The sequence below is a fragment of the Oncorhynchus keta genome, chromosome 28 (assembly GCF_023373465.1).
Source record: "Oncorhynchus keta strain PuntledgeMale-10-30-2019 chromosome 28, Oket_V2, whole genome shotgun sequence".
NCBI classification, from domain to species: Eukaryota; Metazoa; Chordata; class Actinopteri; order Salmoniformes; family Salmonidae; genus Oncorhynchus; species Oncorhynchus keta.
The window spans coordinates 75,215,526-75,234,873 of record NC_068448.1 but is presented as its reverse complement, the minus strand read 5'-3'; the positions used below and the strand labels follow the sequence as shown (position 1 = coordinate 75,234,873).

General features: G+C 47.0%; 1 protein-coding gene across 2 annotated transcripts in view; it reads right to left on the bottom strand.

Moving 5' to 3' along the window:
* LOC118361210 (collagen alpha-1(XVIII) chain-like) overlaps positions 1–19,348 on the bottom strand; it is a 134,978-nt gene that overhangs the window by 51,806 nt on the left and 63,824 nt on the right. For both annotated transcript variants that reach the window (XM_052483946.1, XM_052483945.1), the window contains exons 4-8: positions 18,083–18,157; positions 16,654–16,746; positions 3,867–3,981; positions 3,641–3,681; positions 2,849–3,028 (exon numbers count right to left, since the gene is read on the bottom strand). In XM_052483946.1, the coding sequence (XP_052339906.1) occupies positions 2,849–3,028; positions 3,641–3,681; positions 3,867–3,981; positions 16,654–16,746; positions 18,083–18,157 (504 nt within the window). The remainder of the gene's footprint in view (positions 1–2,848; positions 3,029–3,640; positions 3,682–3,866; positions 3,982–16,653; positions 16,747–18,082; positions 18,158–19,348) is intronic.

The window sequence follows — 19,348 nt, the reverse complement described above, 5'->3', positions numbered from 1 at the left end:
AGGCCATGGTGGCGGAGTAAATACAATATAGCAAGTAAAACACCGGAATGGTTCATTTGCAGTAGAAGAATGTGCAAAGTAGAGATAGAAATAATGGGGTGCAAAGGAGCAAAATAAATAAATGCAGTAGGGAAAGAGGTAGTTGTTTGGGCTAAATTATAGATGGGCTATGTACAGGTGCAGTAATCTGTGAGCTGCTCTGACAGTTGGTGCTTAAAGCTAGTGAGGGAGATAAGTAAGTGTTTCCAGTTTCAGAGAGTTTTGTAGTTCGTTCCAGTCATTGGCAGCAGAGAACTGGAAGGAGAGGTGGCCAAAGGAATAATTGGTTTTGGGGGTGACCAGAGAGATATACCTGCTGGAGCGCGTGCTACAGGTGGGTGCTGTTGAGATAAGGGGGGACTTCACCTAGCAGGGGCTTGTAGATGACCATGGTGGAATTGCTGCAAAGAAACCACGACTAAAGGAGACCAATAAGAAGAAGAGACTTGCCTGGGCCAAAAAAAACACGAGCAATGTACATTAGAATGGTGGAAATCTGTCCTTTGGTCTGATGAGGCCAAATTTGAGATTGTTGTTTCCAACTACCGTGTCTTTGTGAGACATAGAGTAGGTGAACGGATCATCTCTGCATGTGGTTCCCACCGTGAAGCATGGAGGAGGAGGTGTGATGGTGTGGGAATTCAAGTCACACTTAACTAGCATGGCTACCACAGCATTCTGCAGCGATACGCCATGCCACCTGGTTTGCGCTTAGTGGGACTATCATTTGCTTTTCAACAGGACAATGACCCAACACACCTCCAGGATGTGTAAGGGCTGTTTGACCAAGAAGGAAAGTGATGGAGACGTGCTGCTTCAGATGACCTGGTCTCCACAATCACCTGGTCTCCACAATCACCTGACCTCCACAATCACCTGGTCTCCACAATCACCTGACCTCCACAATCACCTGACCTCCACAATCACCTGACCTCCACAATCACCTGGTCTCCACAATCACCTGGTCTCCACAATCACCTGGTCTCCACAATCACCTGGTCTCCACAATCACCTGGTCTCCACAATCACCTGACCTCCACAATCACCTGGTCTCCACAATCACCTGACCTCCACAATCACCTGGTCTCCACAATCACCTGGTCTCCACAATCACCTGGTCTCCACAATCACCTGGTCTCCACAGTCACCTGGTCTCCACAATCACCTGGTCTCCACAATCACCTGACCTCCACAATCACCTGGTCTCCACAATCACCTGGCTTCCACAATCACCTGACCTCCACAATCACCTGACCTCCACAATCACCTGGTCTCCACAATCACCTGGTCTCCACAATCACCTGACCTCCACAATCACCTGACCTCCACATTCACCTGGTCTCCACAATCACCTGACCTCCACAATCACCTGACCTCCACAATCACCTGACCTCCACAATCACCTGGTCTCCACAATCACCTGGTCTCCACAATCACTCAACTTCAATCCAATTGCGATGGTTTGGGATGAGTTGGACCGCAGAGTGAAGGAAAAGCAGCTAACAAGTGCTCAGCATATGTGGAACTCCTTCAAGAATGTTGGAAAAGCATTCCAAGTGAAGCTTGTTGAAAGAATGCCAAGAGTGTGCAAAGCTGTCATCAAGGCCAAGGTTGGCTACTTTGAAGAATCTCAAATCTGAAATATATTTGGATTTGTTTAACACTTCTTTGGTTACTACATGATTCCATATGTGTACAGCTCCCACAATCTATACTTATTTTCAATTTCTTTCAAACAATCATCAGTCATTTGTGTCAGTGCAGTACATGTTGAGTGCCCTTCTCTATAAGCATGCTGAAAGTCTGTTGTTCATTTGTTTACAGAGCATTAGAATTGTATCTGGTCAAACTATTTTTTTTGCAAAACTTTGCTCTGTGTCGGCAGCAAGCTGATTGGTTGGCTGTTAGAACCAGTAAAGGGTGCTTCACCATTCTTGGGTAGCGGAATGACTTTGGCTTCACTCCTGGTCAGAAGAAAAACATTTTCCTCCAGACGGATTAAAATGATGACAAATAGGCAATACAGTCTGTTACCATCCTCATTAGCTTTCCATTTAAGTTGTCAATACCAGGTGGTTTATCTTTTTTAAACATTTTTTACATTTGTTTTACACTTTTTTGGTTACTACATGATTCCATATTGTGTTATTTCATATTTTTTATTTTTTTTATTTATTTTTTTATTTCGCCTTTATTTAACCAGGTAGGCTAGTTGAGAACACCTTTATTTAACCAGATAGGCTAGTTGAGAACAAGTTCTCATTTGCAACTGCGACCTGGCCAAGATAAAGCATAGCAGTGTGAACAGACAACACAGAGTTACACATGGAGTAAACAATTAGCAAGTCAATAACACAGTAGAAAATGTCTTCACTATTATTCTACAATGTAGAAAATAGCACAAATAAAGAAAAACCCTTGAATAAGTAGGTGTCCAAACCGTTATTGTATAAAAACGATTTCTGACCCCAATAAACGTACATAAAAAACTGCTATTCTAAACCACTGAATGAGGTCACAACACAGCCATCATCGTGGCCACTGGCTGTGGGCATGAAACCACCTAAATGGGCCATTAAACGGAGTCAATAGCAGAATTAAAGAGAGATAACACCAATGTGAACTGAACTATTTTGGTGAGAAATACGCCTGCCGAGACAAACCACACAAATGTCTAGGAGTCAGAGTGAACGAATGAATCGGCCGGAAACAGATACAACTGTGATTTGCAATTACAATACAGTGCTGATCAACATGAACAATAGGGGGTGAAGGGGAGGGGATGTTGTGGTAACAAACAGGTTCTTACTGGCTGGCCGTCGTTACCGGGTGTTCCTGCTGGTCCTGGGGGCCCCTGGGGGCCCCTGGGTCCTGGCAATCCCTGAGAGAAGCCTTTGCTAAAGAGACTGTGTGGGCCTGGGGGCCCAGGGGAGCCAGGGGGGCCGGCTGGCCCTGGATCTCCTTGCTCTCCTTTCTGACTGGAAGTCACCTGGAGAGAGAGAGAGAGTCACACCATGAGAACATTAAGTGTGGTATTGGCAACCAATGATTTGTTTGATGGCTGGTCAGGTACTATCCATGATATGTATTAACCCTAGATGACTGACAGGGGCCTCTGTTTGGAAGCAACTGCACAGCCATCTTGTTACTCCTCCTCCAGTGTAAAACAGATGTTGGAAAATATAGAAATGCATTTATTAATGTCTACATTCATTTTAGACAAGTATATTCTATTACAGACACCTTAATGCAGACTTTTAAATTATATTTTGTGACCTGAACATAAAACAATAATGAAAGAGCATATTCCTTAATAAATACATCTTTTTTTTTTAGAGAGGACTAATGTTACTGTCCCCATGTCATTTTGTCCTTGAAACCTTTTATTGAAATACTGTAAAAATTCCAATCATTCATGGAGTACTGCTTCTTCCGGGCAGTACCGATATGGAGGCCGGTGGCTTCTAAGCCTCTCAATGGTCATTGCATACTGTAGTAGCATCATCAATCCAGGGTTTATACACATCATTACTATAGGGCAGGTAACACATTATCGGTCTTCAGTTGCATTCTCTTAAATCTGTCAACAACTCATACTTACACTGCTTGGTCTGTAGTCTGCATCCGCAGTCCGACTTGGTCCTGTGGCCAAAGATACAACATTCTCAATACACATGTATATGGCTCTGTGTCTTACCAGGTTTTATCGCCCCCTGGTGGCTCATCATTTCAACACCACAAGGGATTATAATAATATTAATAATATATTCATGCAGTGTTATGTACAATCTACCTCCATGTCTCTCGCTCTCCCTCACATCTCTCACCTCTCTCTACTTTCAGCTCCACGTCCTGACCTGAGATCTCATCAGCATCCTCATCGTCACTGGGCGATGCCTCGGTGGGAGGGGCGCGCACAGGGGTGCCCCATGGTTCCTCTGGCTGAGAGGGTATGCGGAGGTAGGGGGAGGTAGCAGAGAGAGAGGAAGAGAGGGGAGGGGGGGATGGGGGTCAGATTTAAAAGGATGCATCCTTTGAACATAGAGCTATAGCCAGGTTTGCCAAGTTCTGCAAGATGGGCTTTGTTGCCGCCCTGTGGTGATTTGCAGCTGAGCATGAGTCAAGAAAGCTTAACTAGGTCATCCAATGGAATTCAATTAAATGTGCACTATGCAGAAATCGCTCTGCCATTTCCTGGTTGCTAAAATTCTAATAGTTTGCCAATTTTCAGTTTATGTGACAAAACGCACAAGTATAGTGTGAAGAATCAGTGTACCATCTAAACCACTGTGAAATATATTTTACATAACCAAAAGTATTGTATTTTCAGCTTTTTGAATCTGGTGTACAAAACCGAAAGTAAAAGATGCAAAAATGTAACTTAAGAACGAGAAGCATAGAAATAGAGATAATAGAACAGATCATTGAACTTGCTTTCAATGAGAATGACATATCTATAACAGCCATTCTATGTGAAGTTGGTCGGGTCACCCAAAACACTGACATATTGTAACTTTATTAAATTCAAATGCGTTTTATTTTCCCGAGAGGGAACCTTGTGTGGTGACGGATTGGTTGCTAAGGTTTTTACATGTTTTTCCTAGAAAAGCTTCATTATGGAATGATAGCATGAATTGTTATTATCATTTATAAAGCATTGTGGCTAAGGACTTGCATTTCGTATCTAAGCGACCCTAGAATTTATAATGTTTGGTTAATTTGTTGCCATGATTACTTGTGGCCATATTCTGAAGATACTTTCAGTCCTCACTGGGCTTCAGATGTTTCAAATGTCTTTTTGCGGATTGTTACAGAACTTATTATTTTTACCTTTATTTAACATTTTACTCTACTCTCGAAGGCTACCTGCCACCTCTACACTCTAACCACTAGGCTACCTGCCACCTCTACACTCTAACCACTAGGCTACCTGCCACCTCTACACTCTAACCACTAGGCTACCCTGCCTTCTCTACACTCTAACCACTAGGCTACCCTGCCACCTCTACACTCTAACCACTGGGCTACCTGCCACCTCTACACTCTAACCACTAGGCTACCCTGCCACCTCTACACTCTAACCACTAGGCTACCCTGCCACCTCTACACTCTAACCACTAGGCTACCCTGCCACCTCTACACTCTAACCACTAGGCTACCCTGCCACCTCTACACTCTAACCACTAGGCTACCCTGCCACCTCTACACTCTAACCACTAGGCTACCCTGCCACCTCTACACTCTAACCACTAGGCTACCCTGCCACCTCTACACTCTAACCACTAGGCTACCTGCCACCTCTACACACTAACCACTAGGCTACCCTGCCTTCTATACACTCTAACCACTAGGCTACCCTGCCACCTCTACACTCTAACCACTAGGCTACCCTGCCACCTCTACACTCTAACCACTAGGCTACCCTGCCACCTCTACACTCTAACCACTAGGCTACCCTGCCACCTCTACACTCTAACCACTAGGCTACCCTGCCACCTCTACACTCTAACCACTAGGCTACCCTGCCACCTCTACACTCTAACCACTAGGCTACCCTGCCACCTCTACACTCTAATCACTAGGCTACCCTGCCACCTCTACACTCTAACCACTAGGCTACCCTGCCACCTCTACACTCTAACCACTAGGCTACCCTGCCACCTCTACACTCTAACCACTAGGCTACCCTGCCACCTCTACACTCTAACCACTAGGCTACCCTGCCACCTCTACACTCTAACCACTAGGCTACCCTGCCACCTCTACACTCTAACCACTAGGCTACCCTGCCACCTCTACACTCTAACCACTAGGCTACCCTGCCACCTCTACACTCTAACCACTAGGCTACCCTGCCACCTCTACACTCTAACCACTAGGCTACCCTGCCACCTCTACACTCTAACCACTAGGCTACCTGCCACCTCTACACTCTAACCACTAGGCTACCTGCCACCTCTACACTCTAACCACTAGGCTACCCTGCCACCTCTACACTCTAACCACTAGGCTACCCTGCCACCTCTACACTCTAACCACTAGGCTACCTGCCACCTCTACACTCTAACCACTAGGCTACCTGCCACCTCTACACTCTAACAACTAGGCTACCTGCCACCTCTACACTCTAACCACTAGGCTACCCTGCCACCTCTAAACTCTAACCACTAGGCTACCCTGCCACCTCTACACTCTAACCACTAGGCTACCCTGCCACCTCTACACTCTAACCACTAGGCTACCTGCCGCCTCTACACTCTAACCACTAGGCTACCCTGCCACCTCTACACTCTAACCACTAGGCTACCCTGCCACCTCTACACTCTAATCACTAGGCTACCCTGCCACCTCTACACTCTAACCACTAGGCTACCCTGCCACCTCTACACTCTAACCACTAGGCTACCCTGCCACCTCTACACTCTAACCACTAGGCTACCCTGCCACCTCTACACTCTAACCACTAGGCTACCCTGCCACCTCTACACTCTAACCACTAGGCTACCCTGCCGCCTCTACACTCTAACCACTAGGCTACCTGCCACCTCTACACTCTAACCACTAGGCTACCCTGCCACCTCTACACTCTAACCACTAGGCTACCTGCCACCTCTACACTCTAACCACTAGGCTACCTGCCACCTCTACACTCTAACCACTAGGCTACCTGCCACCTCTACACTCTAACCACTAGGCTACCCTGCCACCTCTACACTCTAACCACTAGGCTACCCTGCCACCTCTACACTCTAACCACTAGGCTACCCTGCCACCTCTACACTCTAACCACTAGGCTACCCTGCCACCTCTACACTCTAACCACTAGGCTACCCTGCCACCTCTACACTCTAACCACTAGGCTACCTGCCACCTCTACACTCTAACCACTAGACTACCTGCCACCTCTACACTCTAACCACTAGGCTACCTGCCATCTCTACACTCTAACCACTAGGCTACCTGCCACCTCTACACTCTAACCACTAGGCTACCCTGCCACCTCTACACTCTAACCACTAGGCTACCCTGCCGCCTCTACACTCTAACCACTAGGCTACCCTGCCACCTCTACACTCTAACCACTAGGCTACCCTGCCGCCTCTACACTCTAACCACTAGGCTACCCTGCCACCTCTACACTCTAACCACTAGGCTACCCTGCCGCCTCTACACTCTAACCACTAGGCTACCCTGCCACCTCTACACTCTAACCACTAGGCTACCCTGCCACCTCTACACTCTAACCACTAGGCTACCCTGCCGCCTCTACACTCTAACCACTAGGCTACCTGCCACCTCTACACTCTAACCACTAGGCTACCCTGCCACCTCTACACTCTAACCACTAGGCTACCCTGCCGCCTCTACACTCTAACCACTAGGCTACCTGCCACCTCTACACTCTAACCACTAGGCTACCCTGCCGCCTCTACACTCTAACCACTAGGCTACCTGCCACCTCTACACTCTAACCACTAGGCTACCCTGCCGCCTCTACACTCTAACCACTAGGCTACCCTGCCACCTCTACACTCTAACCACTAGGCTACCCTGCCGCCTCTACACTCTAACCACTAGCCTACCTGCCACCTCTACACTCTAACCACTAGGCTACCCTGCCGCCTCTACACTCTAACCACTAGGCTACCCTGCCACCTCTACACTCTAACCACTAGGCTATCCTGCCACCTCTACACTCTAACCACTAGGCTACCCTGCCACCTCTACACTCTAACCACTAGGCTACCCTGCAACCTCTACACTGTCTCCCAGGTGGCTTGTGGCAAACTTTAAACAACACTTTTTATGGATATCTTTAAGAAATGGCTTTCTTCTTGCCACTCTTCCATAAAGGCCAGATTTGTGCAATATACGACTGATTGTTGTCCTATGGACAGAGTCTCCCACCTCAGCTGTAGATCTCTGCAGTTCATCCAGAGTGATCATGGGCCTCTTTGCTGCATCTCTGATCAGTCTTCTCCTTGTATGAGCTGAAAGTTTAGAGGGACGGCCAGGTCTTGGTAGATTTGCAGTGGTGTGATACTCCTTCCATTTCAATATTATCGCTTGCACAGTGCTCCTTGGGATGTTTAAAGCTTGGGAAATATTTTTGTATCCAAATCCGGCTTTAAACTTCTTCACAACAGTATCTCGGACCTGCCTGGTGTGTTCCTTGTTCTTCATGATGCTCTCTGCGCTTTTAACGGACCTCTAAGACTATCACAGTGCAGGTGCATTTATACGGAGACTTGATTACACACAGGTGGATTGTATTTATCATCGTTAGTCATTTAGGTCAACATTGGATCATTCAGAGATCCTCACTGAACTTCTGGAGAGAGTTTGCTGCACTGAAAGTAAAGGGGCTGAATAATTTTGCACACCCAATTTTTCAGTTTTTGATTTGTTAAAAAAGTTGGAAATATCCAATAAATGTCGTTCCACTTCATGATTGTGTCCCACTTGTTGTTGATTCTTCACAAAAAAAATACAGTTTTATATATTTATGTTTGAAGCCTGAAATGTGGCAAAAGGTCGCAAAGTTCAAGGGGGCCGAATACTTTCACAAGGCACTGTATATACATTTGCTAACATTTCTAAAAATCAGTTTATGGGGTATTGTGTGTAGATTGATGAGGGAAAAAAAATATTTAATTAATTTTAGAATAAGGCTGTAACGTAACAACATGTGGAAAAAGGGAAGGGGTCTGAATACTTTCCAAATGCACTGTTAGTATGTCCAGAGGGGGGGTGTGTGTGTGTGTGTGTGTGTGTGTGTGTGTGTGTGTGTGTGTGTGTGTGTGTGTGTGTGTGTGTGTGTGTGTGTGTGTGTGTGTGTGTGTGTGTGTGTGTGTGTGTGTGTGTGTGTGTGTGTGTGTGTGTGTGTGTGTGCTGACAGACTAGCAGAAGTGCTAAACCAGCTACGCAGGAAGAGGCTGGGACCAGATCCACAAGCAAACTGGGAATGGCCCTAAATCATCCCCTGCCTCAGCACATCCCCTGCCTCAGCACATCCCCTGCCTCAGCACATCCCCTGCCTCAGCACATCCCCTGCCTCAGCACATCCCCTGCTCCCAGATTAAGCTTCCCTGGTATACAGATCTAGGATCCGTTTTCCCTCCCCAAATCCTAACTTTCACCATTAGGGAGAAGACAAACAGACCCTAAATCAGTGATTTGGACCTCATCCTAATACCCAGTCTGTGTGGGTTGTGGAGTAGTTGTCCAAATCACTGATTTAGTGTCCGTTTGTTTTCTCCCTAATGGTGAACGTGGAAGCCATCCTGGAACAGAGAGGTTTAGCAGTCAAATCACCCTTCCTGAGTCTACCCCAACGCCAGCTACAACAGAGGACACAAACAAGCTGGGAGTAGGAAGAGCCTCAAGGAAAAGTAAGGATGACGACAGAGTCGACCACGAACATACAATTAGGCTAATGGTCACAGATTTGATCAGAACAGATTTGAAAAAAAAAACACAGATCTCAGAGTTTTCATGGTTGTTGAACTTTTACTATTCATTAAATATGACCTTAGTCACCTTGGACAACGAAAAACAGTATGTATTCCTTTTTATCAAATTCACAAAACAGAGCTTTTAGAGAAAGAGGCTTCCTTTGAGGGTTCAGCTTTGATTCGGAGCACCTGGATTAAATCTAAGCAATAGCAGTTAAACTGCTGGAAAGAGAGAGTGGAAAGAGAGAGATCAAGAGAGAGTGGAAGAGAGAGAGGGAGAGAGAGTGGAAGAGAGAGGGGGAGAGAGACTGGAAGAGAGAGAGGGAGAGAGACTGGAAGAGAGAGGGAGAGAGACTGGAAGAGAGAGTGGAAGAGAGAGAGCAAGAGAGAGAGGGAGAGAGAGTGGAAGAGAGAGAGGGAGAGAGAGTGGAAGAGAGAGTGGGAGAGAGAGTGGAAGAGAGAGAGGGAGAGAGAGTGGAAGAGAGAGTGGAAGAGAGAGAGCAAGACAGAGTGGAAGAGAGAGAGCAAGAGAGTGGAAGAGAGGGAGAGAGAGTGGAAGAGGGAGAGGGCAAGAGGGAGAGAGTGGAAGAGAGAGAGGGCCAGAGAGAGTGGAAGAGAGTGGAAGAGAGAGAGGGAGAGAGAGTGGAAGAGGGAGAGGGCAAGAGAGAGAGGGAGAGAGTGTGGAAGAGGGAGAGGGCAAGAGAGAGAGGGAGAGAGTGGAAGAGAGAGAGGGAGAGAGAGAGTGGAAGAGAGAGAGGGCGAGAGAGAGTGGAAGAGAGAGAGGGCGAGAGAGAGTGGAAGAGAGAGAGGGCGAGAGAGAGCGAGAGAGAGAGAGGGCGAGAGAGAGCGAGAGAGGGAGAGGGTGAGAGAGAGTGGAAGAGGGAGAGGGCAAGAGAGAGAGGGAGAGAGTGGAAGAGAGACAGGGTGAGAGAGAGTGGAAGAGAGAGAGAGAGAGGAGAGAGAGAGAGAGAGAGAGGGAGAGGGTGAGAGAGAGGGGAAGAGAGGGTGAGCGAGAGAGAAGGTGAGCGAGAGAAAGAGATAAGTAGTAACCCTGAGTGTGTAGCCTAACTCAGCATTTCCCAAACTCGGTCCTGGGTCCTCCCCCCCCTCCTGGGTGCACGTTTTGTGTTTTGGCCCTAGCACTACACAGCTGACTAAGATAACCAACTCAGCAACAAGCTTTGATTATTTTAATCAGCTGTCATGACATTGGCCATTTGGTGAGGTTTATGACCCCGATAAATACCTTTCCTCTCTCTCTAATCTACAGAGTGACTCTTGGAAAGCCCTTGGAAAGCCCTTGGAAAGCCCTTGGAAAGCCCTTTGTTAACATAGAGAGTCTGGTAACATAAAAGGGAGGGGGCCAGAACCATATTTCAGTAATCCAACCAGTTAAAAAATATGCGTTGGTACTTAAAGAATATGAGATCAGATCAGTTGTCATCTGAGACATTATTACTGATGATAGGATGACATAACCTCTATCTTGGAAAGTCTACACATTCTAGTTTTGAGATTCACATGGAATTGTTGTGCAATTTAAATGTTTAACTATGAAACTATTTCTGAAAAGATTAAATGTAATTTTAGCTTCTAAATGAGATAATTGGTTTTCATAAGTGAACTAGGCTCAACTCAGTGGCCCCGCCCAAGTGAACAGACATTGGTTGTAAACTATGAAAAACGCCCTTCTCTCCCCACTACATAAGCGTTAACGAAATTAACATTTGTATTCCCGAGGACGTGATGACGACGGTCCATACGTTAAAAAGGGCTAATATCAAACTACAGAACTAAGCCAACGTCAGCGTGAGCTGAGCTTAAAGTATGGCAACTTGGTATGAACTTTGAACTCTTATTCACTAAAGAAGTGATACCTACTAAGGGTTGAGTGAGCAGCAGCAGCTGTAAATGTGGGCTAGGAAAGGACGGACAAAGTATCTCTTCTAACACACGACGACAGTACTACAACGTACCCAACCTACCAGCAGACATTCTTCAGAGGACAGGAAAATCTCTCTTGGGCAACATGGCCTTCCATCTACGACTAACCTATTGAAGCACGGCTCAGAGTAAATATTTCTTGCATTTTCCTTTTCCAAATGGGTGGTTATTTAGAATGCATAAGATTCTGTATTTACGATAGCATAGCTTTACAAAGTCCGATCAGAGACCAAATTCCTTTGTTCCTCAGTCTTCCCACACTTTAATTCAAAACTCAACCCCCTTTCTTTGTGTAACCAGCCGTCATATCGGTTCCGTCCACCAGGGACGTTTTCTTTTATGACATAATTAGTACTCATTGTATGACCCATCCTGTGTTTATGTAATCCTGTGAGATTGTTTAGGTATTTAGTAAATAAATAAACCACATTTTGTATTGCTGATTCAACTTGTTAGCCAGGGTTCGTGAAGATAACCAAGAATTCTACGATGTTCATATGAGACTGAATACGGTGACAATTAATAATTGACTGCTATTGATGTAAAAGATGACCAGGTCTTTAAGAGTTTATTCGGAAGATAACAGCTCTATAAAAAAAATGTTTTGCCCGACTTTCTAGTTAATTACATTTACATGATTAGTTCAATCAGGTAATATTATAGAATAGCATGTCATATCACTTAATCCGGCATAGCCAAAGACTCAGCACAGCTGTGTAGTGTTAGGACAAAACCCCAAATGTGCACACTGTGTGGTCTCTCCCACTGAAACACTTTATCTCATCACAGTCTTTTCAGATGATATCCAATCCCTGGTAATGGGAGAGAAAAGCTCAAGGGAAACTGGAAGGAAAACTCAGCCAAGTATCAGCAGCTGTTTTGATGTTAAGCAGTGTGCTTGGTGTCCTTGTGACAGTTGAAGGAAGATGGAAGGAAAACTCAGCCAAGCATCAGCAGCTGTTTTGATGTTAAGCAGTGTGCTTGGTGTCCTTGTGACAGTTGAAGGAAGATGGAAGGAAAACTCAGCCAAGCATCAGCAGCTGTTTTGATGTTAAGCAGTGTGCTTGGTGTCCATGTGACAGTTGAAGGAAGATGGAAGGAAAACTCAGCCAAGCATCAGCAGCTGTTTTGATGTTAAGCAGTGTGCTTGGTGTCCATGTGACAGTTGAAGGAAGATGGAAGGAAGTGTTCAAGAGACAGTTATGGTGCCAATCTTGCTCATATCTGGGATTGAGTCCTGCAGTTTTAGTCTGGTGTCATCCTTGTAAATAATGCAGGATCTCCACAAATAGCATGGGATATGTCAACGTTAGATCACTTTTGAGGCATGACATGTAAAACCAAGACATCTCTCTCCAAATGGGCAGAGGGAAGAAGAAGAGGAGTGGTTGGGCAGGGGGAGGAAGAAGAGGAGTGGTTGGGCAGGGGGAGGAAGAAGAGGAGTGCTTGGGCAGGGGGAGGAAGAAGAGGAGTGGCTGGGCAGGGGGAGGAAGAAGAGGAGTGCTTGGGCAGGGGGAGGAAGAAGAGGAGTGGTTGGGCAGGGGGAGGAAGAAGAGGAGTGCTTGGGCAGGGGGAGGAAGAAGAGGAGTGGCTGGGCAGGGGGAGGAAGAAGAGGAGTGGCTGGGCACACATCACAACTGCTGCTTCCAGACTCTTGATATATGGCTCAGTTTACACAACTAATAAAAGGTACTAATGTAACTAAGTCCTCTGCCAGTTACAGTGGAAAAACCTATGTGTTGTTGTCTAAACGGCTGTGTGTGGGGGGTGGGGGGTGGGGGGTGGGGGGGGTGGGGGGTGGGGGCACAGATCCTTCAATGTGTCAGAAAGCATTTAACTATTCAGAAGAGGATATATGCTTTCCTCTCAGACATGGTCCAAGATCGCTGCCGCTGTACATAGTCTATTGGTAAATAGCCCACCCATTTTCACCTACCTCATCCCCATACTGTTTTTATTTATTTTATTTTATGCTCTTTTGCACACCAATATCTCTACCTGTACATGACCATCTGATCATTTATCACTCCAGTGTTAATCTGCAATATTGTAATTATTCGCCTACCTCCTCATGCCTTTTGCACACAATGTATATAGACTCTCCTTTTTTCTACTGTGTTATTGACTTGTTAATTGTTTACTCCATGTGTAACTCTGTGTTGTTTGTTCACACTGCTGTGCTTTATCTTGGCCAGGTCGCAGTTGTAAATGAGAACTTGTTCTCAACTAGCCTACCTGGTTAAATAAAGGTGTTCTCAACTAGCCTACCTGGTTAAATAAAGGTGTTCTCAACTAGCCTTCCTGGTTAAATAAAGGTGTTCTCAACTAGCCTACCTGGTTAAATAAAGGTGTTCTCAACTAGTCTACCTGGTTAAATAAAGGTGTTCTCAACTGGCCTACCTGGTTAAATAAAGGTGTTCTCAACTAGCCTACCTGGTGAAATAAAGGTGTTCTCAACTAGCCTACCTGGTTAAATAAAGGTGTTCTCAACTAGCCTACCTGGTTAAATAAAGGTGTTCTCAACTAGCCTACCTGGTTAAATAAAGGTGTTCTCAACTGGCCTACCTGGTTAAATAAAGGTGTTCTCAACTGGCCTACCTGGTTAAATAAAGGTGTTCTCAACTGGCCTACCTGGTTAAATAAAGGTGAAATAAAAAAAATAAAAAAGGTCAGACCAGATCAGGTTGAGCGTTTCTCAGATAGGAGAACCTGGTCAGACCAGATCAGGTTGAGCGTTTCTCAGATAGGAGAACCTGGTCAGACCAGATCAGGTTGAGCGTTTCTCAGATAGGAGAACCTGGTCAGACCAGATCAGGTTGAGCGTTTCTCAGATAGGAGAACCTGGTCAGACCAGATCAGGTTGAGCGTTTCTCAGATAGGAGAACCTGGTCAGACCAGATCAGGTTGAGCGTTTCTCAGATAGGAGAACCTGGTCAGACCAGATCAGGTTGAGCGTTTCTCAGATAGGAGAACCTGGCTGGAGGATAAGGAATATCTTCACGTCTCCCATCAAACTGGTCCCGTTAACTTGAATTGTCTGGATGTGCTGTAGATACCCCTACTGTGTTAGGAGGAGGGAGTTAGAAGGTGTACATGTTGATGGATGTGCTGTAGATACCCCTACTGTGTTAGGAGGAGGGGTTAGAAGGTGTTCATTTTGATGGATGTGCTGTAGATACCCCTACTGTGTTAGGAGGAGGGGGTTAGAAGGTGTTCATTTTGATGGATGTGCTGTAGATACCCCTACTGTGTTAGGAGGAGGGGGTTAGAAGGTGTTCATTTTGATGGATGTGCTGTAGATACCCCTACTGTGTTAGGAGGAGGGGGTTAGAAGGTGTTCATTTTGATGGATGTGCTGTAGATACCCCTACTGTGTTAGGAGGAGGGGGTTAGAAGGTGTTCATTTTGATGGATGTGCTGTAGATACCCCTACTGTGTTAGGAGGAGGGAGTTAGAAGGTGTTCATTTTGATGGATGTGCTGTAGATACCCCTACTGTGTTAGGAGGAGGGAGTTAGAAGGTTGATGGATGTGCTGTAGATACCCCTACTGTGTTAGGAGGAGGGAGTTAGAAGGTGTACATGTTGATGATGTATGGGGGCGGCAGGTAGCCTAGTGGTTAGAGTGTAGAGGTGGCAGGTAGCCTAGTGGTTAGAGTGTAGAGGTGGCAGGTAGCCTAGTGGTTAGAGTGTAGAGGTGGCAGGTAGCCCAGTGGTTAGAGTGTAGAGGTGGCAGGTAGCCTAGTGGTTAGAGTGTAGAGGTGGCAGGTAGCCTAGTGGTTAGAGTGTAGAGGTGGCAGGGTAGCCTAGTGGTTAGAGTGTAGAGGTGGCAGGGTAGCCTAGTGGTTAGAGTGTAGAGGTGGCAGGGTAGCCTAGTGGTTAGAGTGTAGAGGTGGCAGGTAGCCTAGTGGTTAGAGTGTAGAGGTGGCAGGTAGCCTAGTGGTTAGAGTGTAGAGGTGGCAGGTAGCCTAGTGGTTAGAGTGTAGAGGTGGCAGGTAGCCTAGTGGTTAGAGTGTAGAGGTGGCAGGTAGCCTAGTGGTTAGAGTGTAGAGGTGGCAGGTAGCCTAGTGGTTAGAGTGTAGAGGTGGCAGGTAGCCTAGTGGTTAGAGTGTAGAGGTGGCAGGTAGCCTAGTGGTTAGAGTGTAGAGGTGGCAGGTAGCCTAGTGGTCAGAGTGTAGAGGTGGCAGGTAGCCTAGTGGTTAGAGTGTAGAGGTGGCAGGTAGCCTAGTGGTTAGAGTGTAGAGGTGGCAGGTAGCCTAGTGGTTAGAGTATAGAGGTGGCAGGTAGCCTAGTGGTTAGAGTGTAGAGGTGGCAGGTAGCCTAGTGGTTAGAGTGTAGAGGTGGCAGGTAGCCTAGTGGTTAGAGTGTAGAGGTGGCAGGGTAGCCTAGTGGTTAGAGTGTAGAGGTGGCAGGTAGCCTAGTGGTTAGAGTGTAGAGGTGGCAGGTAGCCTAGTGGTTAGAGTGTAGAGGTGGCAGGTAGCCTAGTGGTTAGAGTGTAGAGGCGGCAGGGTAGCCTAGTGGTTAGAGTGTAGAGGTGGCAGGTAGCCTAGTGGTTAGAATGTAGAGGTGGCAGGTAGCCTAGTGATTAGAGTGTAGAGGTGGCAGGTAGCCTAGTGGTTAGAGTGTAGAGGTGGCAGGTAGCCTAGTGGTCAGAGTGTAGAGGCGGCAGGTAGCCTAGTGGTTAGAGTGTAGAGGCGGCAGGTAGCCTAGTGGATGGAGTGTAGAGGCGGCAGGTAGCCTAGTGGTTAGAGTGTAGAGGCGGCAGGTAGCCTAGTGGTTAGAGTGTAGAGACGGCAGCGTAGCCTAGTGGTTAGAGTCTAGAGACGGCAGCGTAGCCTAGTGGTTAGAGTGTAGAGGCGGCAGCGTAGCCTAGTGGTTAGAGTGTAGAGGTGGCAGGTAGCCTAGTGGTTAGAGTGTAGAGGCGGCAGCGTAGCCTAGTGGTTAGAGTGTAGAGACGGCAGCGTAGCCTAGTGGTTAGAGTGTTGGGCCTGTAACCGAAAGGTTGCTAGATTGAATCCCTGAGCTGACAAGGTAAAAATCTGTCGTTCTACCCCTGAACAAGGCAGTTAACCCTCTGTTCCCCAGTAGGCCGTCATTGTCATTTGTTCTTTTAAATTAAATGTTTTTAAAATGTCGTAAAACTATCCTTGTGGGTTTATGCCAGTGTGATAGAATATGTGTGTACAGGGTTGGGTCTGAGTGTTTTCAGTCACTCACCACGGTGTACTCTCTCTCCTCCACTACCTTCTTCACTTCATCCAGAGTTTCTGTGTCGTCGAAGGAGTCGTCTCCACTCCCATAGCCAGATGCCTGAAAGAGCGTAACAATGGAAGCGCGACAGTAACAACCTTGTATTTTCATTACATAACGCTTAAGTTATGGCATTGGAATCTCACTACTAGTTTTACATATTCAATAGGCAGTGAGGAAGAATAGTCCAGATGCTTCTATCACAAGCAAATTGTCTAATGCTTTTCCAAGTATTTAAAAATATATATATATATTTTAAAACTTTATTTAACTAGGCAAGTCAGTTAAGAACAAATTCTTATTTTACAAGTAGCAATAACTTATGCTTAAAAACAGAGCTAAAAAACAGAGAAAATAATTCATTAAATCATGAATAAAACAACTGGAGTTCAGTGGTGTTTTCACCAGAAAGCGAATGAATCTTTCAACACACAACCCTGCGATGTCCTCTAACCACCACTAGAGGGGCTGATGGTCCCATTCATCATTAGCATGTCAGGTTTTAGGATGGAGTAAGGTAGAAGTTCAGCACATTACCACTGATGTAGGGTCAGATTTGACATTTTCATCATCCTAATGGTGTTAGTATTGGGGGTGGTTGAAATCTGATCCGAGATCAGTGGTTAGAGGTCCATGTACAGTGTCCGCTAGATAGTCTCTCCTGGCATCCTTTCCTTTATGATAACTAATCTGAAAATACTTGATAGTTGATAGCTGTATGGTGGGAACCTAGCGAGTCCCACCCAGTCCCACCCAGTCCCATCCAGCCATACCCAGTCCCATCCAGCCATACCCAGTCCCATCCAGTCCCACCCAGTCCTACCTTGTCCTACCCAGTCCCACCCAGTCCCATCCGGCCATACCCAGTCCCATCCAGTCCCACCCAGTCCTACCTTGTCCTACCCAGTCCCACCCAGTCCCATCCAGCCATACCCAGTCCCATCCAGCCATACCCAGTCCCATCCAGCCATACCCAGTCCCATCCAGCCATACCCAGTCCCATCTAGTCCCACCCAGTCCCATCCAGTCCCACCCAGTCCTACCTTGTCCTACCCAGTCCCACCCAGTCCCATCCAGCCATACCCAGTCCCATCCAGTCCCACCCAGTCCCACCCAGTCCTACCTTGTCCTACCCAGTCCCATTCAGTCCCACCTTGTCCTACCCAGTCCCACCTTGTCCTACCCAGTCCCACCTTGTCCTACCCAGTCCCACCTTGTCCTACCCAGTCCCACCCAGTCCTACCTTGTCCTACCCAGTCCCACCCTGACCTACCCAGACCTACCTTGTCCTACCCAGTCCCACCCTGACCTACCCAGTCCCACCCTGACCTACCCAGTCCTACCTATTAGGGCTCAAGTGAAAAGAAAGTCAGATGTAGTATTGCGAAACACTCACATAGGGGTCGTCCTCTTCACACAGGTCATCTTGGGCTGTGGGGTATCCCTTCAGAACCAGCTGCTGGATACAACCCTGGGGAGAGAGAGAGAGGTTAAGGCACATTAATACTAGTATAAACACTAACAGTACCCTGGGGGGGGGGGGGTTAAGGAACATTAAATCTAGTATACACACTCACAGTAAATGCACCTCAATCTGGTAACAGGTACCTCAATCTGATAACAGGTACCTCAACCTGGTAACAGGTACCTCAACCTGGTAACAGGTACCTCAACCTGGTAACAGGTACCTCAATCTGGTAACAGGTACCTCAACCTGGTAACAGGTACCTCAACCTGGTAACAGGTACCTCAATCTGGTAACAGGTACCTCAACCTGGTAACAGGTACCTCAACCTGGTAACAGGTACCTCAATCTGGTAACAGGTGCCTCAATCTGGTAACAGGTGCCTCAACCTGGTAACAGGTACCTCAACCTGGTAACAGGTACCTCAACCTGGTAAAAGGTACCTCAATCTGGTAACAGGTACCTCAATCTGGTAACAGGTACCTCAACCTGGTAACAGGTACCTCAATCTGGTAACAGGTACCTCAACCTGGTAACAGGTACCTCAACCTGGTAACAGGTACCTCAACCTGGTAACAGGTACCTCAACCTGGTAACAGGTACCTCAATCTGGTAACAGGTACCTCAATCTGGTAACAGGTACCTCAATCTGGTAACAGGTACCTCAATCTGGTAACAGGTACCTCAATCTGACAAAAACTCTTCAAGACAGCAGCCTTTAAACTGCTATAGCAGAACATAGATCTCACTAACAATGACTGTCAGGAGGGTCGAACGGCACATGGCATGTTTGACTAATCTGTTTATGGGTCTATCCAGAGGACAAACACCTGTTTTCAATCCAACAAAGTGGAGAGGAGAGAGGAGGAGGGGAGAGGAGAGAGGAGGAGGGGAGAGGAGGGAGGAGGAGGGGAGAGGAGAGAGGAGGAGGGGAGAGGAGAGAGGAGGAGGGGAGAGGAGAGAGGAGGAGGGGAGAGGAGAGAGGAGGAGGGGAGGGAGAAGACAGAAGGGGAGAGGAGGGAGAAGGAGGGGAGAGGAGAGAGGAGGAGGGAGGAGAAGACAGAAGGGGAGAGGAGAGAGGAGGAGGGAGAGGAGAGAGGAGGAGGGGAGAGGGAGAGAGGAGGAGGGGAGAGGAGAGAGGAGGAGGGGAGAGGAGAGAGGAGGAGGGGAGGGAGAAGACAGAAGGGGAGAGGAGGA